The sequence below is a fragment of the Tachypleus tridentatus genome, chromosome 9, assembly GCF_004210375.1.
Source record: "Tachypleus tridentatus isolate NWPU-2018 chromosome 9, ASM421037v1, whole genome shotgun sequence".
Taxonomy (NCBI): domain Eukaryota; kingdom Metazoa; phylum Arthropoda; class Merostomata; order Xiphosura; family Limulidae; genus Tachypleus; species Tachypleus tridentatus.
In genome coordinates this window covers 16922059-16949762 of record NC_134833.1, presented here as the reverse complement: position 1 = coordinate 16949762, position 27704 = coordinate 16922059, and the positions used below count along the sequence as shown (strand labels likewise).

The following is a 27704-nucleotide window of genomic DNA, read 5'->3' as shown; positions in this document are numbered from 1 at the left end:
GCGTTTGTGTTCCAACATCACTTATCATTGAATATTAATATCCCCTAAACAGTTTATGATCATTGAATATTAATATCCCATAAACAGTTTATGATCATTGAATATTAATATCCCCTAAACAGTTTATGAGTGGTAACAAAAACAGCTACCTATCTTTAAAATTCTAGAGTTTCTGAGCACCATTTTGATTGGTCGAGCGTTTCTAAGACCGGTATTTCGCATGTGCACAACAGTTCACATGCCGTTAAAAATCCTTTCTTTATCACGGGGGAGCGTCACATATGTTGCTGTTTAAACTTCCGAATCACTTTCTTCGTTTTGAATTTCGCTCAAAGCAACACGAGGACTATCTGCGCTAGCCGTCTCTAATTTAACAGTGTAAGACTAGAGGGAAGGCAACTAGTCATCACCACCCACCGCCAACTCTTGGGCCACTCCTTTACCAACGAATAGTGGGATTGACTTTCACATTATAATGCCTCCATGGCTGAAAGGACGAGCATGTTAGGTGTGATGGGGATTCGAGCCCACGCCCCTCATATTACCATTTGAGCGCCCTAACCAGAGGACTTGACTGCCTGATGCTTCTATTCGTCGATTCCTTTAGAAAGTTTTCAGATTAGTGCCTCATATCAGTTTCTGTTACATTACTGTAAATTTGCATCACTTGTGTTATTGTCGCTTTGACCACCCTTTGTTCACACTTCAAAAATAAACTGCTTAGAATTGTGTTTCAGTACCAAATGTGAATACTCTGATATGTGTGAACGCATCGCGCTTATTATGGTGAACTATGTGGCTCCATTATTTTCAAATTATGTCTCGTGCACTTGACGCTAGAGACACGTAATAAAATTCGTATAAAAGATTGTATATCAAGTCCGTAGTATTTTGACAACATTCATTTCACCTTGATTCTATTACCGAATATATGTGCTTAATCTTATATGGTTTTCTATATTTCGTACTTCCTTTATAAATACTTGCTGAAGTCCCAATAACCATAACCATGGCGATCTTTCACTAACTGCAAAGTACGGTGATATTAATGTTAGACTTGATAGTATTTTCACGGGTTATGTAATCTATAGGAACTTCAGATGTGGTTAAGCAAACCAATAGTCCCTTAGACTTGCTTTTCTTTCTTTCTTTTTGAATTTCGCTCAAAGCAACACGAGGACTATTTGCGCCAGCCGTCTCTAATTTAAAATGTAAGACTAGAGAGAAGGCAACTAGTCAACACCACCCACCGCTAACTCTTGAGCCACTCCTTTACCAACGAATAGTGGGATTGACTTTCACATTATAATGCCTCCATGGCTGAAAGGACGAGCATGTTAGGTGTGATGGGGATTCGAGCCCACGCCCCTCATATTACCATTTGAGCGCCCTAACCAGAGGACTTGACTGCCTGATGCTTCTATTCGTCGATTCCTTTAGAAAGTTTTCAGATTAGTGCCTCATATCAGTTTCTGTTACATTACTGTAAATTTGCATCACTTGTGTTATTGTCGCTTTGACCACCCTTTGTTCACACTTCAAAAATAAACTGCTTAGAATTGTGTTTCAGTACCAAATGTGAATACTCTGATATGTGTGAACGCATCGCGCTTATTATGGTGAACTATGTGGCTCCATTATTTTCAAATTATGTCTCGTGCACTTGACGCTAGAGACACGTAATAAAATTCGTATAAAAGATTGTATATCAAGTCCGTAGTATTTTGACAACATTCATTTCACCTTGATTCTATTACCGAATATATGTGCTTAATCTTATATGGTTTTCTATATTTCGTACTTCCTTTATAAATACTTGCTGAAGTCCCAATAACCATAACCATGGCGATCTTTCACTAACTGCAAAGTACGGTGATATTAATGTTAGACTTGATAGTATTTTCACGGGTTATGTAATCTATAGGAACTTCAGATGTGGTTAAGCAAACCAATAGTCCCTTAGACTTGCTTTTCTTTCTTTCTTTTTTTGAATTTCGTGCAAAGCTACTCGAGGGCTATTTGCGCCAGCCGTTCTTAATTTCGAAATGGCAGACTAGAGAGAAGGCAACTAGTCAACACCACCCACCGCTAACTCTTGAGCTACTCTTTACCAACGAATAGCAGAACAGACCGTCAGTTTATGATGTCCCCACGACAAAAAAATCCTGAATGTGTTAGAGATTTGATTCGAATTCGAGGCCCTCAGGTTACGAACCGAGTGTCCGAATGACCAGGTTAAACCAGGACCTCCTAGTGTTGTATTTGTGGACTTCACATGTGTATGGACGAATGAGACTATTATAATTCCACTTTCCTGAATCATCTTTCTCGAGAATGTAGACGTCAATTTCGAAGTGTGACTGGAATCAGTTTTGTTTTGCTTTCGTTCACTGTAGTGTTAGCAATATTTACAGGAACTATGTCCAGATTTGCTGCAATGACTTTTTGGACGGGTAGGTGTTCACTTTCATAACTCAGCGTTCGCCCTGAAGAAAACGTTGCTTCAGATTGGAAGGTGTTTTGGAGCTCTTTATTTTTTTATATGCTGCCTTCTTCGAAATATTGAGCTCTTTACAGTAAGAGGTGTAATATGTCTCACACCCCACGTTTAATCCCTGCGACACTGCAGTGTTAAATGATCTAAAATATACAGTGTTCCAATAAATCGTTCTTGTGCTTAATAACCGATATGACCACTTACTTCTGATAGCTGGTACTTTTTATAACTAAATACTAATTAGTTTATTTGTCCTGTGTTTCTGTTGCAAATCTTCTTCCTTCTTCAAGGAGGCCTTAAAAAGGGCTGTTTATTTCTTCTTCGTAGCCAGGATTCGATCCTGGGTCTTCCAACCGGAAGGATGGTGAATTATCCAAATTGTCATTAAGGGGAGTAGACAGCAAAAGATGAATTGTCATTATTAATAAGTAAATAAAAGTGACATTTGTATTCAGCCCAACAGAAAAGATTAATTAAACGTGGCGTATTTGTTCACTTTTCACTTACTACAGTGCTATTAGATGTAACGTATCTTCTCGGCCATACTTGCTTTGAAAACTCAGTGCATTGCGAAATAAGGCCTAGCTAAAGATAACCACACACGTCCATTTGTATAGAGTAATAACCTCACACACACTTCATTCCTACTAGGCTTGGCACAGGCTGGTTGTTGGAGCATTCAATCATCAAGCTACGAGTCACGGGAACGGATTTCAATATATACTTCCTCTTCCAGCATTAGAATGTGACGAACAATCCCACTGTTTGTTGGTAAAAGAGTAGTCCAAGAGTTGGCGGTGGGTGTTGTTGACCAACTAGCTGCCTTCTCTCTACTTCGTATCTTCAACACTAGGGACAACTCATGTAAATATCCTTCGAGTAGCTTTTTGAGAAATTAAAAGCTCAAACTTCCCAAGACTTGATATTTAAAAATATAAAACTCATTTAACTTAATATATAAATCTAGTTGATACATATACGAAAGAAATCTGCGAAGTCTCAACTTTCTTTAACAGTGTATATTCACGATGTAGGAACAGATTTGCTGTCGTCGAAAACGGCCATTTAAAATAAAAGGTTTTGTCGCTGCTTTGAAGCAAATGGAACAGATATTTTACGGCAACGGTCATGGTCTTTCTGTGGACGAGATTACAAGCACCAGGCACTACAAAGTAAACTTATTTTTGTGTGTAATAGTTGAGTACGATTTTTTACTATAATTATATGTCTACAAATGAAACTTTCTTTTACCGTAGTCAGGGGAAAAGAATCGTTTTCCTCACTCATATTTATGAGTACGAAATCCTAGGCTATTCAATATTGTTGTTTCTTATTTTTATTTTAACAGTAAAGGTCATAACCTCTTTCAAGCAACAGTGGTAGCATTTTGTCAAATTTTAATTCTGTAAGAAACAGGATTTTTTCTTTGTGTTCTTAAACGCAAAGCTACAAAACGGGCTGTGTGTGTTCTACTTATCACCCTAATTATAATAATATAAACCCAAGGTTTACCGCCGAGCCACCAAGAGGACTATTACTAAAAGGGATTGTTGGTTCGTTTGTTTGAATTTTGCGCAAAGCAACTCGAGGGTTATCTGCGCTAGCCGTCTCTAATTTAGCAGTGTTAGACTAGAGGGAAAGCAGCTAGTCATCACCACCCACCGCCAACTGTTGGGCTACTCTTTTACCAACGAAGAGTAAGATTGATCAAAACATTATAACGCCCCCCACGGCTGAAAATGCTTTGACAGGGATCCGAACCTGCGACCCTCAGATTACGAATCGAACGCCTTAACCCACCTGGCCATGCCGGGGCCTACTAAAAGTGAACGTAATTAAAAGAAGAGTTTCGAAATTAAAGTTACTCTGCATTTTTAAACGTTTTCGGACTTCTGTCGTTCAATAGTAAAACCACTGTTTAAAATGTGTATGTAAAACGGCTTGTTTGGGTTGAGAAGATATTTATGTAGAGGAGCGAACAACGTTTCGACCTTCTTCGGTCATCGTCAGGTTCACAAAGAAAGAAAGGGTTACTGACCGGTAGCTGACCACATGTTTGAAGGTGGTTATGTAATTGAGTGTAGGAATGTAGAGGGCGTGCTTAGATGTTTGATTATATTTATTAATATAGGTATAAAGGTGTTCCTTTGTATTGGTTTATTTTGGGCTTGAGTTGTTGTATAAGTAAGGCTTCTTTAATTTTGCGTTTTTTATGTTTGTTTCTTTATTTGGTATTTGGGTGTTTTTTGGTCAGCTATCGGTCAGTTACCTCTTTCTTTCTTTGTGAACCTGACGATAACCGAAGAAGGTCGAAACGTTGTTCGCTCCTCTATATAATAATTTGTTCAACCCATACCAGCCGTTTTTACATATATTTTTCTCTAGAAGTGAGTTTTCTCGTCATCATGGAAAACTACTGTCTGTACATGTGTATTCACTGAATAAATGAGACGAAAATCATCAAACTACAAATATCCGATTTTCTCACTCCAGTTGGCATTGATTTAAGAGACATTTTTTGAATACAATCTCTAACACTAGACTATAAATAAAATATTCTCTGGAAACAACTTTCCAAATACCCCTACATTTTAAATATGACCATTTGGTAAACACGGCCTCGTATGGCCAGGTACTCAGTGCCCTTAGCTCCCCCGTCTGATCAAACACGATCACCCCTTTCAGCCTTGGGGGCGTTATTAAGTAAGATCAATCCCACTATTCGTTGGTAAAATAGTAAGTAGACCAAGAGTTCGCAATGGGTGGTGATGACTTTAGTCTTTCACTGTTAAATTGGGAACGGCCAGCGCAGATAGCTCTCATCTAGCTTTGCGCGAAATTCAAAACAATATAGATCTTAAAATATGCCTAAGTATGGTTAAACACAAGTCTTCCCATATCTAACTAAGAGTGAAAAACATTGCACATCAGTGTAAACAGTATTTGGCGAGTTTCTTTATTACGTGTTTACATTAAACCTTACGTTGTTTCATTTAAGCCTTGTATATTTACTCACGAATGATATAACAGAAATAAGTGTATATGTCTCATGCGATACTGGCGGTTTTAATCTTATTTTAATGGAACTTACGATGTACACGTTTCAAACTCAGAAAGTATCCACCAATTATAACTGGGTAATATTTTTATAAATAGACAGTATTCGAAGAGATTCGCAAGGAATAAATATAAACTCATTTTAACTATTTGATACTTACATAGTTATTTATCAGTGTTAAACATTACATATAAACACTGAAATTGCTCTCTTGGTAATTTTCTGGAATAACAAAAACTCCATATTCGCAAAAACAAAATTTGATAAACTACACAAGATGGTAGTTTATATCTTTTAAATTCATTTCGAGTTCCCTTTTATCACAAACAAAGGAGTCAATGATAACTCAGTAGGCTTATAACGCTAAAACTCGGGTTTCGATGCTCGTTGTGTAGCTTTTCATTTGTGTACTTCTTGTTAAATTTCACACAAAGCTACACGAGAGCTGTCTGCGCTAGCCGTCTCTAATTCAGCAGTGTAAGATTAGATGGAAAGTAGCTAGTCATCACAACCCATCGCCAACTCTTGAGCTACTCATTTACCAACGAATAATGGGATTGGCCGTCACATTATAACGCCTTCACAGCTGAAAAGACGAGCATGTTTGGTGTGACAGAGATTCGAACTCGCGACCCTCAGATTACGAGTCATCTGCCCATGCCGGGTCTAGATTTGCACTTCAAAACAAACAATGCTTGAGCGACATAATTACAAAATATCCCAACAGATATCTTCGTATTATTTGAAATGAACTGTTAGGTTATAAAACCTTCCAGTTCGTTTCTCGACTGTCTCTGTTTAATGTGTAGGAAATTACGCGTAGATGTTGTTGAAAGAGATAATATAAAAGTGGTTAGAGTTAAACCAGCAATAAGTTAACTACAGAAATATGCATATTAATATATATAATATTGTCAATACAAGGTTTCTGTTTGTTTTTATTTACAGGATCTAAGAGAAGAATTGACGAACTTCCTGCTTTTGAGTGGAGAGACCGGAGATTAGTGACAAATTCGAAAAACCGTATTTTCATGTTTTTCACCAATCAGAGAAACACACAAATATATGTTCCTTTCAACATCTGTACCAAATCCAGTCTATACGTGTATGCGAGGGGGTAACGAAATTATAAAAAAATATTTGGATAACGATATTTTGTAAAGTTAATAAAATCACATGCGATAAACATTTAATCCCATTGGTAGATGATGGATATGCATCCAGAAGAATTCCACTAACGATGACATGGAAAATTTATTTATTATTTTCAGTCTGGAAAACCTGCTTTAAAATGTCTTCTTCTTCTTTACAAGCCACAGTAATTTTAAAACCAAAATTACAAGAAAATGATTTACATAATAAAATTAACAGTGTCGTATTCTAAACGTTGAAAATTAGAACATTTCTTCAAAATAGCATATACACACTAAAGTTGTCGGACCAACGTTAACAGTATTGTATTCTAAACGTTGAAACTAGCAAATTTCTTCAAATTAATATTTATATATAAACACACACACACACATTTACGTAGTCCGATAAACATTATTCTTATTGAACTTTAAAATACATTGCACAAAAAACACTTTAAAAAATATATAGGTCATTAAACGAACAATGGAAAACAAACTGACATTTACAACATATGACTCTCTTTCAGGTTTTTGAATTTTTTTAATTTTTTTACAGAAACCCTCTATAGCGAAAGCTCACTCTTCGTAAAACGGTTCACATAAATATGTTCACATACTTTAAACCGTAATTTTTCAAAACATTCATAGAAACATTACATTTAATATTTCTCCTGCGGGTATGTTGTTAATCCCACAAAGTTTTATGAAGTTAAAAATCTCATGAATCAAAGAAAGGACGGCTTGTACTCTTGGATAGATTTCATTAACCAAAATTCAATGTTGGCTCTTTGAGCTATAATAATGTTTGTTAAAAATAGTTCTTTCATTGACTCGTGTTGAAGGATTGTTGATAAACACCAGAGGGCTTAGTGCTGGCAGAGTGCACGTGAAATTGGAGTTGTCAGGACGCTTCAAAAATTAAAAAATAGTTATATATATAAAGTGTTGTTCAGTTTACACGTGAATGTAAGTGTCTTTCGAAACCAAACGTCGTTTTTCTTAACTATTCAAGTTGGTGCAATAGAAAATATTCGAGGCATTATAAAAATGAATATTATTAATATTGAAATGTAGTTATAATGAGAATACTTTAATAAACTATGCGATATAAGGCTTATTATAATTTTATGGATTTTTATTTTACGTACAGTTGTTTTTTGTTGTTTTTTTGCCTTGCTGCTCAATGTAAGAAAAGTTTAATACTGTTGTTTTCCACTCTACCGTGTGAGTGTTCAATTTCAATCTAGTTTGTTTGGTTTGAATTTCGCGCAAAGCTACTCGAAGGCTATCTGCACTAGTCGTCCCTAATTATGTAACGTAAGACAAGAGGGAAGGCAGCTAATCATCACCACCCAACGCCATCTATTGGGTTACTCTATTACCAACGAATAGTGGGATTGACTGTAACGTTATAACGCCCACGCGGCTGAAAGGGAGAGCATGTTTGATTACAATTACGAGTCGAGTGCTTTATCCATTTGGCCATGCCTTCAATTTCAACCTAATGTTAGTCTCAACTTGTTAATGCTTAATATATTTTGTTAACTTAAAATTGACTACAAAACTTTAATTAACTTTTAAAATATTTGCCCTCATGGTAACGTCACATGTCAGATAAATTTTGGCAAGACTCCGACTTCACTTAGCACTAAGCTGTCGGAACTCACATACTTAAATTTGCCATGATTTATCTTCGAAGATCATAATTAAAATGAAATACTAAAAATTATCTTAATACTGTACTTGATAATTTCCCACGTGATTTTATTTAAAGCTTGAGATAATATTTATCATGTCTGAATTCCAAGCATCAACAACTTGTTTGATTTTTCGTATTCGAATCCAATTTAGTCAATTATAATCAGACGAGAAAGTATCCGAAATAAGAGAGCGTTTGACTTAGGCTTAACCTTCTATATTTTAGTTTGACGCCTTCCTTGCGTAGGGCAAGAATCGTCTGCAAGACACAAAAACTCAAAATGGTTCCTTATGAATCTGTAATTTTGCTATTATATTAATTTATAGTATTTTGCACTGAGCTATAAGTTTCCTATTTGATAACTAACGGACTGACAAAAGTTTTCTAGTAAAATAATCTATTCAATTCTAGAAATGCATACAACGTTAAATAGTTGTAGAATCGTTATAATCTACTAAAAACAAGGCACAGGCCTATAAAAAGAGAAAATGCGCATTTCGGTGTCGACTTACGCCACGTCATAGCGAACGTCACCGAATATATATATATATATCTTTTATACATTCACTTGTGCCATCCAGTTTTTTTATTTAACAATCTGTCCTGTACTTCGCAAAACGAGACTTTTTATATTTTTCGACTTATCATAAATATGGAATTTAAAAAAGAAACATTAGAAAATTTGAAATTTCACGTAAACACAAAAGTGGTTTTTGCATTGGTAGTGCATATATTCTTTGTTACAATGGTCGTATACTGGACCTTGTACTGCTTTCTCTATCTTCTGTTGTTCCTAAGAAATAAAAACTGCAGTATTTAAATGTAACAACATGAATATATACAGTGTAGAGCACGAGGATGTGACATATATTTTAAACATACAAGTTTTAATACTCAAATTAGGGTTACCAAAGTAAATTAGATTAACGATGCATTTATCGTATGTACTTATCATATTAACACTAAATGATGTACAACACTTTACTTATTATTACGAGTTACTATATATCGATATATATATATGTATCCCAAAATTCTGTGTGTCTATTTGTTTGTCCGTTATTTAATTACTCCTAAGCTCAAACAAACTTTATGAGACGATAGTCTGGGATAGGGGGCATTCTAAAATGTACAAAGCTACACAATGGGCTATCTGTGCTCTGCACTCCACGGGTATCGAAATCCGGATTTTAGCATTGTAAGTCTGTAGGCGTGCCGCTGTGCTATCCGGGGGGCTAGAGAGAAATATCAGCTTCCTTCAAAATCTCTCACATATCGGAAAGATAAAACTTGCGGTTACAATAAATAAGCTATTCGCTTATGGTTAAACACAAAGATACACAATGGACTGTCCCTGCTGAGCCCACTACGGATATCGAAACACGACTTCTAGCGTTATAAGTCAGCAAACTTACCAATGAGCCACAAGGGGGCTGAGAACATAATAACCCATACGAAAGAGGTCTATGGACAGATTGACAGAAAGTTTTATATTATTGACAATTATCACACACTAGAATTATCAAACGTTTCGAGGTAGTAAGGCAAAAGTACGTACGTCAGAAGTCATAAGGTCTTGGATATGTTGAAAGGTTTGACTCAGGTTGTTATTTAACACAATGCTTTTCATAGCTACTAAACACGAAAACTAAAAGACGGGTGCTTTGTTAGCACAATTCTTACACACATGTCTATATATATGGTTCATTACTGTATTGTACAGTACGCTATAAAAACAAAAATTGCGTATGTTACCTTTAGTTTACATAGAACTAAAAATGTATAGATAGTTGAGGCCATGGCGGGTCAAATGCTGTAAAGTTCCGTGACTTCATCCAGCCAAGCAGAGCTCTTCGGTCAGCCAAGCTGGGAAGAGAAGGGTCAGTCCCCCTAGTGGTAGATCCGGCGTCGTTTCCGTTGTTACACAGAGTTGGAGAATATACGTCCCAGTATCGCGACCGGAAGTAACTATCCGTAGTCCTTCTAGCGATGTACAGAAGCGGATGGTAAAAACATTTAAAGTATATATATATATAGTTATAACTCTAATTGTAAGTTATTACTTTAAACAAGTAATGTTTCTTATCGTCTACTGTGTTTCATTTCAATAATCCATAATATCTAATATTTATGGTAAAATAATAACAAATATGACCTAATGTGTAATAATTTTTATTGCAAGTATCAGGCTATTTGTTTACAACGCTAGCCAGCTTTTGGAAGTAAAAACAAAACAAAAAAACAAGAGGGAGCCCTCAACACCCGCGGCACTTGAAAGTCTTTTATGACGGTTTAGGGTAAACTAATCTACGAGACTTTTTCCCTTTTTTTATTAGCTATAACTTTGTGCGCGAGCAATACCAGGTGTAAGGTACGTGTATACCCGATTCAATGTTATTACTCGTGAGGATCTCTGCCAGTCTACCCTCAAATAGAAACTCTTTTAGGTAGGATTAGAGTAAATTAATCTATAAGACCTAAGACATGGTCAGCAAGTCAATCTAAAGGGTTTGACCACCTGAGTTCAAAACTGTAATTAGATCTTAAATCGGTCAATAGATGACAGAGCTATGAGCTAAAACTTTGTACTTCGAAAAAAAAAGCCACTCCATGAGGCGCACCTAATAGCATTCGTAGTAAATACCTACTTCAGGTAGGTAGCAGCTAATTAGTTAATGTGCTCAAACTGTGGTTCATGATTCGGCTCCGGTTGCCTCAAAGATGTACCCCGAACTTTTGGATTGTGAGGACTCTAAAGATGATATCCAACCCTCTTCCTGTTCAATCAAACCCAATTAATCCAACTATTGGCAGTGGGGTTAATACTGACTAACCGCCTTCCCTGTAGGCTATAATAAACAATACCTACTTGCAAAATTTAGGGTCGGGAACCCCGTATATCGTCGAGTTTGAACATCCTGCGTCCATCATAACTTGTATGGTGAACCATAAGGTTGAAGGTCGTGCTCCTGGCAGTCTGTACCTAACGGAGAAACAATTATTCATACAAGTTATATCGATTCTCACTTGTGTTACTATTTGGCAGAATACCAATAAACTAATTGCGTGCTAAACGTGTTTCAGAAAGTATTTATAAAACCAAGTCTGACCGGAGACGTATTTATGAAAACAAAAATCACTAACAGTTATCTATACAATGATCGTTTATAAAGATCTGACCATCCTAACAAAGCTGAAAACTGCTATAACTCGATTATTTTGATTAGCCGATTACCCGTGGCGTCAGTGTTCACTTGGGGTGCCAGCAACTGGTAAAGATGACAGTGTATGGTGGCCATGAGTGATTTTCAGCCTTGTATAGTAACCTCTGTTGAATTCTTTTTTTTTTTTTCTCTTGCCCAAAACCAAAAGCATGTCAAATACTCCGTAAACTTCGAATCTGCTTCACTACCTGCAACAAATTCAGCTGCCCAATTTTTTCTGGGCCCGGCATAGCCAAGCGTGTTAAGGCGTTCGACTCGTAATCCGAGGGTCGCGGGTTCGAATCCCCGTCGCACCAAACATGCTCGCCCTTTCAGCCGTGGGGGCGTTATTATGTGACGGTCAATCCCATTATTCGTTAGTAAAAGAGTAGCTCAAGAGTTGGCGGTGGGTGATGACGACTGGCTGCCTTTCTTCTAGTCTTACACTGCTAAATTAGGAACAGCTAGCGCAGATAGTCCTCGAGTAGTTTTGCGCGAAATTCAAAGCAAACAAACAAACAAACAATTTTTCTGCACATTCGAATGGAGAGAAATAAAGTTACTTCTTGACAAGAAACGGAGGCGAAAAGTGAAATTCGTGACCCCTTCTTCAAATCTAAATACACACAGAATAAGAATTTCGCGAGGATGGGGATTGCACATCGCGTAATAGAAAAGTTGTTGTTGTTGTTTTCTAATGTCACACATATGAGCAAGAGTTTCATTACTGTGTGATATTACAAAACTTGGTATATAGTTAAGTCAAATCTATTGCAAACGTTCCAGCACTTTAAACAATACCCCCTTCCTTAATGGCACAGCGATATGTTTGCGGACTTACAACGTTATAAACCAGGTTTCGATACCCGTGGTGGGCAGCACAAAATAATCCATTGCGTAGTTTTGTGCTTAACCACACAACAAACAAACTATAAGCAGTGGCGCCACCTAAGCAAAACCTTGGAGAAGGTGGGGGTCACAAGGTTGATACCGCAGTTTTACAAAATACACGCACTCCTAATGACGTAGCACATCTCGTAGATTCCGTACAACAACTGTCAAAACTACGTAAGAACCATAAAAATTCCAATTTCCTACTTTTTATAAAATAATATCAGTAACTTTCCATTAACTAGATGCTACACTTCTCTCAAATAAATAAATAAAAATTAAGTCTTGCTTGTAATCTGAAGGTCGCAGGTTCGAATTCCCTTCACACCAAACATACTCGCCCTATCAGCCGTGGGAGCAGTATAATGTGACGGACAATCCCACTATTCGTTGGTAAAAGAGTAGCCCAAGAGTTGGCGATGGATGGTGATGACTAGCTACCTTTCCTCTAGTCTTACACTACACTGCTAAATTAAGGACGGCTAGTGCAGATAGCTTTGCGCGAAATTCAAAACAAACAAACAGATTGTTAGGGTCAACAAAACTGGCGCTACTGACTTTTATATATTCTACAGCATAGATGTATCTCAAGAGGCTGGTATGGGTATTAAAACTCTTGTTAAAATAAAGAACAATGTGTTGACCTTCTAGGTCATCTTCGGGTTAACAGCATAGAGTTCATTTCATAGAATGGTTTTTACTTCAAAGTTTTTGCATCATAGATTAGGAGTGTAAGCAGAAAATAGATGTCGTAACAAAAGTGTTAAAAATGTAGGCTAATTAAAAACTAATTATCTTCCCAAGAATTACAAATAATCGTAAATCTAGAATTCCTAAGCTTATTTAGCTACAGTTTAAATAAAGTTCATGAACTTATACGTCAAAATAATAGAGTGTGTGTGTTTTCATTTAGCAAAGCCACCTCGGGCTATCTCCTGAGTCCACCGAGGGGAATCGAACCCGTGATTTTGGCGTTTTAAATCCGAAAACTTATCGCTGTACTAGCGGGGGACAATTTTGTTTATTATGTCATGCTATATAGAAAATAATAGAAGATTATGTAAATATTTTTATCATAATTTACAGCGCCCCCCAGTGGTACACTGGTAAGTACGTAGCCTCATAACTTTAAACACCGCGTAGATGAAAGAAAACCCAATGTGTAGCTTTGTGCTTAACAACCAACAAAATACAGTTTACGGACTTACCCTGCCTGGGCTGCTGCTTCTCTCATAGACACCAGAGAGCGCTGTTCGCCATGTCTGTCTATACGGTAGAATAAGATTGGAGGGTGTTGTTTGGTCAATTTCTTCACACTTCTGGAGAAAGAAAACATCTCAGCTTCATTTGGTAGATCAAACACAAACACATGCCTACTCGCCAGAGCTCCGTGAACAAACTTCTGGGGCTTTTTCATTATTTCCTGGAAACTGAAGTAAAAAAACAACAACAGAGTTCCATGAGAAAGTTGTTACCTTTCTGGAGAAATGAGAAGGAATCCACAACAACGTACCTAATAAATTTGACTGCAAATCAACTTTGACATCACAATGGTTTACGTTAGTCATGCAAATGAAATGGGCCCTAATTAATCTCGCAATGCTCTGCTTAAATTGGTTTGGTTTGTATTTCGCGCAAAGCTACACGAGAGCTATCTGCGCTATCCGTCCTTAAGTTAGCAGTGTAAGACTAAAGGGAAGGCAGTTAGTCATCACCACCCACCGCCAATTCTTAGGCTACTCTTTTACCCACGAATAGTGGGATTGACCGTCACTTATAACACCCCCACAGCTGAAAGATCGAGCATGTTTGGTGTGACGGGGATTCAAACCCGCGACGTTCCGATTACGACTCGAATGCCTTAACCACCTGGCCATACCGGGGCCTGTTTAAATTAAGGCATAAATATGAAAAACAACTCTTAGTTTTAGGGGCGATTTGATTGTGATAACTGTTGTTACCGATATCACTGCACAACATTTTTTTTTTGAAAAGTTTTGCTTCCTGAAAAGACTTTGCTGATTGTGACACGTACCTGGTGGGTATGCACAAATATAGTTTTGGTTTTGCTTCATCACGTAAAAACTCTGAGAAATAGACAGTTAACTGTTTACCGGCAATAACGTATTTAATTGCGTTTATGTTTTAATACGCTATTAAGTTCAACATAATTAAAAGTGTTTTGCTCCTGATTTTCGTTTGTATTCAATGCCCGGTGCATCACGTTGCAGTGTCCAACAGTAGTCAGCAAGCATTGATGGATTCCAGTTGCCCTGATATCGTTTTTCCGTTGTAGCAATGTCCTGGTGATACTGAAGATTTCAATGAAACGGTACATGATGGGCAAATTTGGATGTGATTTTCGTGATCAGCAGCCAAAAATATATAAGGAACACCCAACAGTGTTCAAGAAGCAAAAACTTTGTTGTGCAGTGTATGCAGTTAAGAGTAGCCGTGTAGACGGAGGGTATTTCTAACTGACCAGTACTTTTAAATTAAGTATAGCTTTACCTGAACATTTTGGGGTATTTGATCTGGCCTTAGCTCAGCTGTTCCTCATATTTAAAATACCAAAATGCTTACATACACATTTAATAAATTCGTAACATTTTATCCACCGTTACTCTCTCTGTGTTATGAAATTTGTAGAAAATTAATCCTGCATTATTTTATTAATATTTAATAAAATATTTAATATGCGATAAAAAGAAAGAAATATGACGGCCTAGGAAGCTAGATTGATAGTTACATTATAACGTCCCCACAGCTGAAAGGGCAAGCACTTTTAGTGTGACGGGGATTCGAAGCGAGCGAACTTAACCACTTGGCAATAGCAGGCCTTCAAGTACTCTTTTGGCAAGAAATGTGAACAACCAGCTGAACTCTTAGCTATTTCTTTGTTAGATTTCGGTGTTCCCCAAAGTGGGTGCCGAGACCCCTTGAGGGCCGCCATAAAATGGATCAACATCAAAGATGTTGAATTAACTTTAATTTTAAAGAAACCAGAAACCGATATAAATTATTTGGAATTAATTAAAATATACAGTAAGTCGAAAGGAAGTGTTATTGTTTTTACTGTTTCTCACTCGCCGTGCTAAAGTAGTGGAGGAGTTAAATAAAATTTTAAGTATTAACGAAAATTATAGATTTTAAGTAAAACAAATTCGTCTACACCTCCAAAAGACACCTACTACTCTCTTATTTCATCAGTCTGAAAGTAATTCTTTAACCAGGAAATTGAAAATTTATCGTGAACAAAAGTGTGCGTTTGTTTTCTTACAGGAAAGCCACATCAGTCTATCTGCTGAACCCACCGAGGGGAATCGAACCCCTGTTCTAAACCCGTAGACTTACCGCTGTACTACCGGGGTGATATGTGAACAAAGGTACGTGTGCACTTTTTCTTTATTAGCTGTTTCACAGAATTCCACGTGAGGAAGTAGAAAGCATAGTGCAAACATTCCAACACAATGTTTTTCGACTGTGCAAAGGGTAAAAGATATTTAGTAGTAATAAACATTTATCTTTCTTCATGTTTTAGGGCCAAATAGATAATGTACGTGTTAAAATACCTAAAGAATATTTATTAACTAACATTTATTCAACATTTAAAACTTTTTAAGCACTGACTCTATATTAGTAATAGTAGCCTTACTTGTAGTGGTCTAATTTAAGCATTAGGCCTAATACGTAAACATTAAGTAAGGCTTAGCTGAAACACTAATTAATATTTTATTTTGCTTTTGACTAAAATCAAAGTCATAAAACTTCTGAATTGAACTATTTTGCTGTTATAACATTGATGTTATCACAAAATAAATAATAAAAATAAACCTTTCTAACAAGTCATTCTTAATTAGCCTAAGAACAATCAGATGATGGTTTTGTTGCTAAGCGATGATGTACGTTGTTCAGTATTACCATAAAAGGAGTGGAAAATTTGTTTTGTAATTTCGCACAAAGCTACTCGAGGGCTATCTGTGCTAGCCGTCCCTAATTTAGCAGTGTAAGACTAGAGGGAAGGCAGCTTGTCATCACCACCCACCGCCAACTCTTGGGCTACTCTTTACCAACGAATAGTGGGATTGACCGTCACATTATACACCCCCACGGCTGGGAGGGCGAGCATGTTTAGCGCGACGCGGGCGCGAACCCGCGACCCTCGGATTACGAGTCGCACGCCTTACACGCTAGGCCATGCCGGGCCGGGAGTGGAAAAGCGTACTCGACATAATTCTCTATAGATAGTGATTTTCATAATACATGAAAAAAGCACAAAGGTGAAATCGTTGACTTATGTAGCTAGCTTTAAAAGTTAATAAAAAATCGCAGTGTCTCTACCTACTTAAATGTTTATGATGGAAAACCGGAAAGCTAAATTTACACGTCTCCGCCTTACCTGCTTGAAATGTCTTATAATATTAAGGTCACGAAATCGCCAGCCTCTGATGCCAGCATGTAACGACAGTATAACAGAATACACACCTCGAACAATAACATAGTAACTGTGATTCGCTTTAGTACATTTAAGCTCAACTGGCACTAAACAATGCAACACTCAAATCTTTTATAAAAACTGAAGACCCACTTTTTCGCGTCTAAAATTCGAAATGTAGTTTTGCTTCCAACGTCGTGTGTGAAACTAGTAACTGGAGAAAGTCCAAGTCGAAATACACAGTCCGCTTCATCAATCCGTGCGCCTCTGTTAGATCCAATAACTGTTTCTGCAAAAATACGACAGTTTTCTTTAATAAGGACAGAAACGTCACACCTAAATCTTCTCCTCGTAATTCCTAAACGTAACAATAATAGTAATTAATAAAATGATTTAAGAGTGTTTACAGAGATGACAATAGAAAACGATGATAAATTCTGTATTTTTATGTATTCTGTCACGTTCGATATGAGTTGCTTAAGGCCTCTGTATGAACTTAAATATTTGCTAGCTGAGGAACAATATTATTGTAATAACACAATATCTATCATATATAAAAGTATTAACTAATTAGGATCAATATCTAGCACGTGTTAGAAGTATCAACCAATTAGGATAGAGCATTCTTTCATCCGATATAAAACTCCCTATTCCAGACATATTTCAGTAAAATATGTTTGTTTGGTTTGAATTTCGTGCAAAGCTACTCGAGGGCTATCTGCGCTAGGCGTCCCTAATTTAGCAGTGTAAGACTAGAGGGAAAGCAGCTAGTTATCACCACCCACCGCCAACTCTTGGACTACTCTTTTACCAACGAATAGTGGGATTGGCCGTCACATTATGACGCCCCACGGCTGAAAGGGCGAGCATGTTTGGTGCGACCGGGATTCGAACCTGCGACCCTCAGATTAGGAGTCGAACGCCTTAACACGCTTGGCCATGCCGGGCCCCAGTAAAATATGATATTGTAATTTAGGGCAATGCCATATTGTTTATTTAGAAGTATAGTATTTCAGCAAAGTGTGTTCCTTTATAATATTGAGACTTAAAAAGTATGAGAATTAGAGTATATGTAAATATTTTAATGTTTCTAAATTCATTCATATTTTTACTTCACTAAAAAAAATTGTTTATAGAATTGAAAAAAATCAAACCTGATGTTCCAATCAAAACGCAATTCTGACAAGTTGAAGAAACGATCTCTGGTTCTCCACTGATGCCACGGTAACCCATATGCTTGCTGTTTGGATACTGGTGTCCATGGTAACCTTTGTGATTAAAACTGCTCAGTCATTAGGGGAAGATACAGATAGATCAAAATCGAGGCACCTTAAAAGCAGGGTGTAGTTTCATCCTACGTTTTTCTTTTTTGTTTTCCATGACAACATAGTTACCTAATTCTTAACATTAGAAATTTTACATAAAAAACTGAAAATTATACACGTATAAATATAAAAACTAGAAATTGCGGTAACTTCTAACACATTCTTTAATACATTTACAAACATGGAAAATCTCTAAAGAAAACTTACATTTAGAAACAAACAACTTTACGGTCGTTAAGATCTCAAACATTTTGTGATGAAAATTTATAATTTGACTATTTTTCTTTACTACTATAACTTGGTGTGAAAATTTTAACACAGTAAATAAAAAACATCTGAAGCTATAGGTAGTGTTTGTTTGTTTTATTATGATACACAGTACGTGTTTGTTTAAATAAACTTACATAAGCTTTTTAACGGGAAAATTCATATAAACAATTTTCTAGCAACGTATGTTTTTCAGTTAAAACTTTCCCTGACTTTATTGAACGGTAACAACAGTTACAAGAGAAGTTACTATGGTATTACATATTAACAGCTCCACTTTGTCGTTCTTACATTCTCTCTCTTTTTGTTTGTTAATCATTAAAGTTCCATCTCATTTTTATTCGTTCACCAACGGTAGGGTCCGTTGAAGTTATTTCATGTTTCTGACTGTTACAGCACTCACTATGAGGAACTGATAAAATGAAAATCGTGCAAACGTCACTCATTAAATTTCTGCATAAAACACATGCGAAACTCCAATGACAATGAGTTGGATTAGCTGTTGGCATTTTGTTTACAATGTGTGCTTCTAGTGGTTAGGGGACGCTCGACCAGCGGGTTCGAAACCCCGTCACCGAACATGCCCTTTCAGCAGTGATGGAGAATAGACAAAGAATTAATGATGAATGATGTTGACCAGGTGTCTTCCCTATTGTGTATCACCGCTAAATTAGGAATAATTAATGCACTGAACTCTCGAGTAGCTTTGCGCGAAATTTAAAAACAAACAAATCATTACTGTGTATAACTCATACACTGCTGGCCATATTCTTAAGGCCAATAAACATAAAGAAAAAATATGCATTTTGCGTTGTTAGACTCTACCACTTATTTGAGTGGAGCTTCAAAGGATGAAAATAAGAAAAGAGAAAATAAAAATAAAAAAACTTTTTTAGCATTTAATAGGGAAAATGTAAACACTATGAAATTCGCCTAAATACCAGCTGGGCAAAGGTTTAAGACCATACCAAAAAGAAGTCCTAAACAGGGTAGGAAATGCCCAACAAGATGTCTCAGTAGTAAGTTGCACGGCTGTCATTGCGAGTAACTTCAAACATTCGTTTTGGCATAGTCAAAGGCTGGCTGGAATGCAATTCCAAGTGGTGAAGATGACTTCACGAAGATCATGCACTATTTGGAATTGATGTCCATTTCTATAGACTTCCCTTGCCATCCACCCCCAAACATTTTCATTGGGGTTCAGTTCGGGCGAACACGCTGGATGGTCCAAAAGAATCACGTTATTCGCCATGAAAAAGTCCTTTGTCCTGCGGGCATTTTGGATTACAGCCTTGTTCTGCTGAAAGATCCAGTCATTTTAACACAAACGAGGGCTTTCAGTCAATATGGATGCTCTCTCCAACATGCCAATGTAGCCAGCTGCTGTTTGGCGCCCCTGTATAACCTGAAGCTCCACTGTCCCATGGAAGGAGAAAGCACCTCAGATCATGATGGAACCTCCTCCACTGTGTCGTGTAGAAAATGTCTCCGGTGGGATATCCTTATCGTGCCAGTAACGTTGGAAGCCATCTGGACCATCCAGGTTAAATTTGTTTCTCATCAGAAAACAAAACCTTCGTCTACTTTTATACGTCTCATGTTTGATACTTCTCAGCAAATTTTAACCGAGCTGTTTCGTGGTGTGGAAGGAGACGTGGCCTTTGAAAACATTTACGGTTTTTAAAGCCTTTTTCTCTAGATACCGTCTTATTGTTCTTGAGCTGCATTCTGCGTTCGTAAGGACCTTAATGTGGTTCGACGATCGGTTGGTGTCTTGTCGGATAACACATCGAATCCTCCTGCTCAATGCCGGCAAAATTTTTGGGCCGACTGCGTGAAAATCTTGTTCCGTATCACTCAGGGTCTTTTAAGAAATTTGCAACAGCAGTTTTACTACACCCAATCTTACCAGCGATGGCACGTTGAGAGAGACCTTGCTTTTGTAGCTCAACAATTCAGCCACGTTCAAACTCTGTCAACGTTTTAGTCTTTGCCATATTTTTACCCAATGTAACACAGGAGATGTCAGTGGGAGATGTTGACAACGCTAACGCTTGAACACAAATTAATAAATTTCGTTACGTGTTTACCGATTAACGCTTCGTTTCAGTATGGTCTTAAACTTTTGACCAACTAGTATTTAGGTTAATTTCATAATGTTCACATTTTCCCTGTTAAATGCTAAAAAAAAAAAATATTTTCCCTTTTCTTATTTTCATCTTTCGAAGCTCTACTGAAATACGTAGTTGAGTCTAACAACGCAAAATGCATATTTTTTCTTTATGTTCACTGGCCTTAAGATTTTGGCCAGCAGTGTATATACGTAATTAGAAACCCTGTAACCAATAACGTTTTGGACCTACATTCTGTCGTGTGCATAAATAATTTAGAGAGATGTGTTTAAACATCTGACAGGATCCAGTTGTATCCAACTGATGATTCCATGGTCTGTTTTAAACAAACGCAAACTAACGTGGCAGGGGTTTAGTTTCGGGAGAGAGAAATCGTAAGAATTTTCTCTCCAACTGGGTGTTCAGGAACGTTGTGGTTCCTCTTGGTCCCCTTTGTGGAAGGTTATTGAATTTAGCTGTTTGTTTTGTTTTTCCTTTTTTGGACTCTTTTTGGGTGAATGAGTGAATTTGGTCATAATTAATATTATTCATGAAGAGGCACAGGTAGCACCGGGGAAAACAGCCAGAACTCGTCCCGATAGGCAGATGTGAACACAAACGCGAAACGAAACGGCCCGATTCAGGGCATGGCAATAAAGTTGCCTTGGCTGGGATCTAAAGATCCAATGCCTAAGTTTTTGCTGTGGGGGGAAACGAGAGTGCCCCGAGAAAACCCACTTTCACAGGACGGGCGCCGAAAGATTTACCTGTCCTGTGCCCGAGACCTGAAAAAGAAAATACATAATATTTACGTGAGTTTTGCCATTTAAGTACTTTGTTGTGAGATTTGTGATTTCTGAATATGTTGTATGGTGAAATAAATTTGTTTGGTGCACTGGTTAATTTACAGAGTGATGCAGTTAGTTTTGGTCTGTTTTAAAACTGTACTAGGTTTTTAACATATATTTGATATATGTTGTTTTCAAGGCTGAAGTTGAAGTGAAGTTTAATTGGATGATTCTAGAATTCATTATTTAAAGAACTAACGGATTATTTTAGATTGTTTTCCTCTGGGACAGCGGTAAGTCTTCGAATTACAACACTAAAATAATGAGTTTGATTCCACTCTGTGGACACAGCAGATCGCCCCATGTGGCTTTACTATAAAAACACACACTCATTTTAGAGTTAATAGTCGTAAGCTAGAAGACGTTTTATATTTTTTGTTCTTATAGCAAAGTCACATTGGACTATCTGCGGAGTCCACCGAAGAGAATCGAACTCCTGAGTTAAGCGTTATAAATCTATAGACTTACCACTTTACCAGCAGGCGACTTCTTAGAAGAAAAAAATACGAATATTAAATTAAATAATTAAACCTTCTAACCTTTAACTGGAAACATACAACTCATCAAAGTACGTAGTTACTCACCAAATATTTCTCTTCTGGCCATCAGATGTGGATGGAAAGATTCTACAACTTGTCGTCGTTTGACATATTCATTTCTTAATTTCATATCGACGACCTGGCCCACGTGTCGGTGATAGGTACGCCCTCTGGCTTCTATCACAGCCACTTGACGAGGCTTAACTCTGAGCCGACGTTCGGGTTGTATTATCGTGTATAATCCCAGTATTATATGGATGACAAATCCAAGGAACAGGAGCATTACGCATAATCGTATTTTCAGAGAATGCTTGGAAATCATTTTTTTTTCTGCAAGTTGAACGAATCTAAATAACGGGAATGAAAGACATGCGAAATTTTAGGCGAAAATGAAAACAAAAATAATAATAGTCACTTTATCAAGGTTCAGCTTCTTAGGGATTTAGAGACTGTTGTCCGTATGTCAAAGGCCACGGGTTAAGTTAAATCGCTTTCGTGACCATAACATGCTCAAACCATACCCATAAGTAACCACGATGAAACAACAACTCATCATGGGACGACAGGCGACGTATGCTGTTAAAACATTAGCAGAAGAAATACAGAATAATGCGACTCTCTTGTTTTTTTGTTACGTTGTATGTTAACAGCTGTGTAAGAACACCGTTACAAATACTTCATGTAAAATAAACATTTGGGGCAAACATAAGGTTGTAACAGTTGATACAAGTAACTATTGGGGCTACCATGGAAGGGGATATCATATTAACTTTTATCACTGATTTAATTGAGAAGATGGAGGCATATCTGGTTAAGTTTCAACATACGATTGATTTAATTTAGCGGGAGGGAGCATATCCTGTTTACTTTTATAACATACATGATTTAATTGAGGGGTGGGGGCGCATCCTGTTGAGTTTTATCATCAGATTGATTTATATTAAGAGGAGGGGGCATATCCTGTTCACTTTTGTTACATAAATGATTTGATATAAAGAAGAATATTACTAATATTGTAGTTAACCCTAATAAGATGTGCGTTTCACCTATCACAGAACATACATAATGTATCTTACGTAGAAAATAAGTGACTTTTACCCTATGTTTTTGTCAGTCGTTCACACTGGATGTTGTAGTAGGCAATAATGTAAAACATCTCAATATGATACAATATGTGGACCCCGCCGGTAACGAACGGCATAAGAAAAAACAAAACAAGTTGGAAACCTGAGGATTATAACTTGTACGGCTTTGCATCCACTGCAATGTTTAGCAAAACGTTTCTCCTTATGTCATAATTACATGCGTTTTTCAATATATGTACTTATGCCATTCATGGCATAAATATACTATATTTTTAAAAAGGCCACCAAAACCACCTTTCTAAGCACAACGATAAAACCAGTTTTTATGATAAATGTCATTTAGGTTCCTATGTGTGTTTTCTTATAGTAAAGCCACATCGGGCTATCTGCTGAGCCCACCGAGGAGAATCGAACCCTGATTTTGGCTTGTAAATCCGTAGACACACCGCGGGGGAGGGGCCAGGTTTCTATGAAGTATGCCGTTAGTTTATAATTTGTGATTTTTCTTTTATTTTAGTTGATATAAGTTTTTTTTAAAAAACTAGGTTAAAAACTGGATTTTGCAGAACATTTTTTTCTCTTATGGTACACAATTTAATATAGTATTTTTCAAATGTATCCCAACAGTGTAATATCTTACGACGCTAAACAACTTAACTAACTCATGCACGTAGCTGATGCAAGATGTAATCTTTCTTACTTCACGTTCAGCGAGAATAAATCTCGTGCACGATTCACGTTTTCCCTGAAGCACAAAAAAGTTATTTCGTCACGCTCTATATTGTATGTAGTCTGACGTTCATAATTACAGTTTCTTATTTAACTAGCCCTTAGTCACATGCCAAATAATCTACACAAGAACTAAAAATTATTATTCAAGTTTGCTCTCGTCGTAACTTCGTATAATTTAAAGTGAAGTTTTATAGAGGGAGCTTTAGTTGCATTATCTGTTTGTTTCGTGATAACCAGAAACCACTTGAAGTAAACATGTATCTCAGGACGGCTCGCATGAGTATTAACATTTTTACTGATAAAGCAGAGAATAACGTTTCGACCTTCGTTTTCTGTTAACCTGAAGATTATCTAAGAAAGTCGAAACGTTGTTTTCCGCTTTATTTTGGTAAAAAGTCTGTTTGTTTGCTTGTAGTTAAGCGCAGAGCTACAAGATGGGCTATCAGTGTCGTGACCATCACGGGTATCGAAACCTCTCGGTTTATATAATTAGTTCTAGTTTTATTCTATTACTAAGGTATTATTTACTAATTGAGTTTATACTCAACGTTTGACTGCTAATCTGTTACTCTGAATTGATGGATAAATAACGCACGAGCCTTTCTGCATTAACAATTAATCAAACACACAAAAACGATATATTTCAATAACAAATTGCCTTCACCCCACCGCTGGTGCCCTCCAGCGGCATGTCTGCGGACTTACAACACTAGAAATTGGATTTCGATAGCGCATTGTGTAGATCTGTGTTTAACTTCAAACAAACAATAACAAATCAGTTGAATAATGTTAATTTGTCAATACTATAATTGAGCTAGAATTTATCATTTCGCAGCTCAAATAACTAGCCCTAAATCACTAAAACCTTATTAATAATATTAAGTTACTAAAACTTATGAATGCTATTAAATTAGCCCTCGCCGGGGCAGCGGTAAGTCTACAGATTCACAACGCTAAAATCAGAGGTTCGATTCCCCTCAGTGGGCACAGCAGATAGCTCGATATGGCTTTGCTATGAGAAACATACGCATATTATTACATTATTAAAACGTTATTAATACTATTAAATCACGAAAATCCTATGGATACTAGCCGAGTTACCTGATATCCAAAGTTCAATTGCCAACAGTTTTGTATGACATAAAGTACATAATGTGCACGTGGTCCATTTTCCTCATATTACACATTTTTATCACTAGGAGAAGTTAACTGTAATAAGCACCAACAACTCGATCGCTCATTTAAACATTCGCTCAAACATTAAACACGTGGACCAGATATATTGATGGTTAGAATTCTCACAATCTGGGAGTCGAAAGTTCGAATCCCATCACAAAATATGCTCGCCGTTTTAGCCATGGGGTGTCATAATGTGACGATCAATTCAGCTATAGCAGGCCCAGCATGACCAGGTGGTTGAAGCACTCGACTCGTAATCTGAGTGTCGTGGGTTCGAATCCCCATGGGAGCGTTATAATGTAACAGTCAGTCCTACTATTCATTGGTAAAAGAGTAGCCCAAGAGTTGGCGGTGAGTGGTGATGACTAGCTGCCTTCTCTCTAATCTTATGGCCTGGCATGGCCAAGCGCGTAAGGCGCGCGACTCGTAATCTAAGGGTCGCGGGTTCGCGCCCGCGTCGCGCCAAACATGCTCGCCCTCCCAGCCGTGGGGGCGTTATAATGTCACGGTCAATCCCACTTTTCGTTGGTAAAAGAGTAGCCCAAGAGTTGGCGGTGGGTGGTGATGACTAGCTACCTTCCCTCTAGTCTTACACTGCTAAATTAGGGACGGCTAGCACAGATAGCCCTCGAGTAGCTTTGTGCGAAATTCCAAAACAAACAAACAAACAAACTCTAATTTTACACTGTTAAATTAGGGACGGTTAGCTCAGATAGCGCACGTGCAGCTTTGCGCGAAATTCAAAAACAAAACAAACGAACAATCCTATAAGTTAAAAAGTATAAACCAACGACCTACCTGGAATAAGAAGATAGTACCCGAAAGAAAAGAAGATCTGGCTGATAAACTTTAAAAAAGAACGCGTGCCTGTTGGAAAACACAACCTTGCATCATCTGAGATATATCTTTGAGTACAACGTATTATTGATTGTTCTACTACGTCGTTTACACGTGCCAACAGAACCAGTAGCAGTTTAGTAGGCGGTGATGTAAGGACTTGAGTGCACGTGTGTGACGTCACTTTGTTTTAATATGAGAAAGACTACAAGCTAAACAACCCTATGTGCGTTTCGTCACAGGAAAAAATAAAAGTTCTTTTCTTTTCAATTCCCAGAACGTATGAAGAAAATATATGAATAACTTTAAGATGTGCACATGAAATAAATAGCGGCTTCCAATAAGAAAAACCTTGTTTAAGATATTTGCGCAAAGCTATTCAATAGATACCTGCACTAGCCCTCACAACTTTTAAACTGATAAACTAGATGGTTTGGTTTGTTTTGATTTTGTTGTTTTTTTTTATTTCGCGCAAAGCTACTCGAGGGCTATCTGCGATAGCCGTCCCTAACGTAGCAGTGTAAGACTAGAGGGAAGGCAACTAGTCATCACCACCCACCGCCAACTCTTGGGCTACCCTTTTACCAACGAATAGTGGGATTGACCGTAACATTATAACTCCTCCACGGCTGAAAGGACGAGCATGTTTGGTGTGACGGGGAATCATACCCTCGACTCTCGGATTACGAGTCGAGTGCCTTAACCACCTGGCCATGCCGAACCCAAACCAGAAGGAGAATAACCAGTAAACAGAACCCACCGCTATCTCTAAGCCTAATCTTATGTGAACGAATGCAGCAGGCATTTTTATAACACACCCATGGCTACACAGCACGAAATGAGTTTATTGGTGTGTTTCTTGCGTAAGTAGACTCGAACTTCCATGTTTACAATCCTTAACCCTAACCATTAGGTCATGCTTAGCCCTAAACTACACGGATAAACATCTAAAAAAACGTTGAATGTATATACATTTCTAACTTATTTTAGTTGTAGGAACAGAACTGAATGAAAATACGAAGAAATGTGTCGAGTTCATCACATACAACTTAATGACGTTTCTGTCCGTAATTTATAAAATGACATTTTTGCTGCTATAAATTATTTGCTGCCCATACGCCACAGTTAAACAGGAACAAATGCTCCGTAAGCATTATTCTAACTGATTTTGACTTTCAAAAAATAATGACTCACTTATTTCCTTCTTTCTTTAGATTCTACAGTATGCCACGTGACATTTTATTTTTATATTCACATTTTAAGCGGTAGGGTTTTGTTTGTTGTCTTATAGCAAAGCCACATCGGGCTATCTGCTGAGCCCACCGAGGGGAATCGAACGCCTGATTTTGCGTTGTAAATCCGAAGACATACCGCTGTACCAGCGGGTAGGGTTCTGCTGTTTTTTGTTGTTTTTTTTATCAATTCACAATATAAATAAATAAATGCATTTTTCAGTTTTCCAGTTTCTTTGATGAGTAAGGAAGTTCAACGCTGAGTTCATAATATCAACAGATATGTTTATCATTAATGCATAATTATCGCTTAGTGTGTCGTATGTAAAATAGCAAGTACAGATAGAAACCCAGGTGCGGACGTTCGATATAAGTCAGTACCCCTAACCAGTGCAATTTCGATGTATGACCCAAATGCCTTCTTCCTGTGTTCCAGCTAATGTTTGTACATATCTTCAGGGTTAGTGGCTGATGCAATACTCGGGTACACTTGCTCATATCGAAGAAGAAATCTCAACAACGAACCACGTGACTGGCATTGTTTGTTTGTTTCCCGTTCTAAAGAATATGCTCCCCAGTGGCTCAGTGATAAGTCTGTTGGCTTATGACGCTAAATTTCGGGTTTCGATACCT

The 27704-nt window shown here is 37.4% G+C and overlaps 1 protein-coding gene across 1 annotated transcript; it reads right to left on the bottom strand.

Moving 5' to 3' along the window:
* Window positions 1-6781: 6781 nt before the first annotated feature.
* Window positions 6782-26013, bottom strand: LOC143224786 (alpha-N-acetylgalactosaminide alpha-2,6-sialyltransferase 6-like). Its single transcript, XM_076453089.1, has 8 exons — window positions 25801-26013; window positions 22052-22336; window positions 18071-18184; window positions 17070-17205; window positions 13690-13911; window positions 11257-11370; window positions 10143-10370; window positions 6782-9180 (listed from the first exon to the last, which is right to left on the bottom strand). Exons 2-7 carry the CDS (start codon window positions 22326-22328, stop codon window positions 10160-10162), a joined length of 1074 nt encoding a protein of 357 aa, XP_076309204.1. The 5' UTR covers window positions 22329-22336; window positions 25801-26013; the 3' UTR covers window positions 6782-9180; window positions 10143-10159.
* Window positions 26014-27704: the final 1691 nt, after the last annotated feature.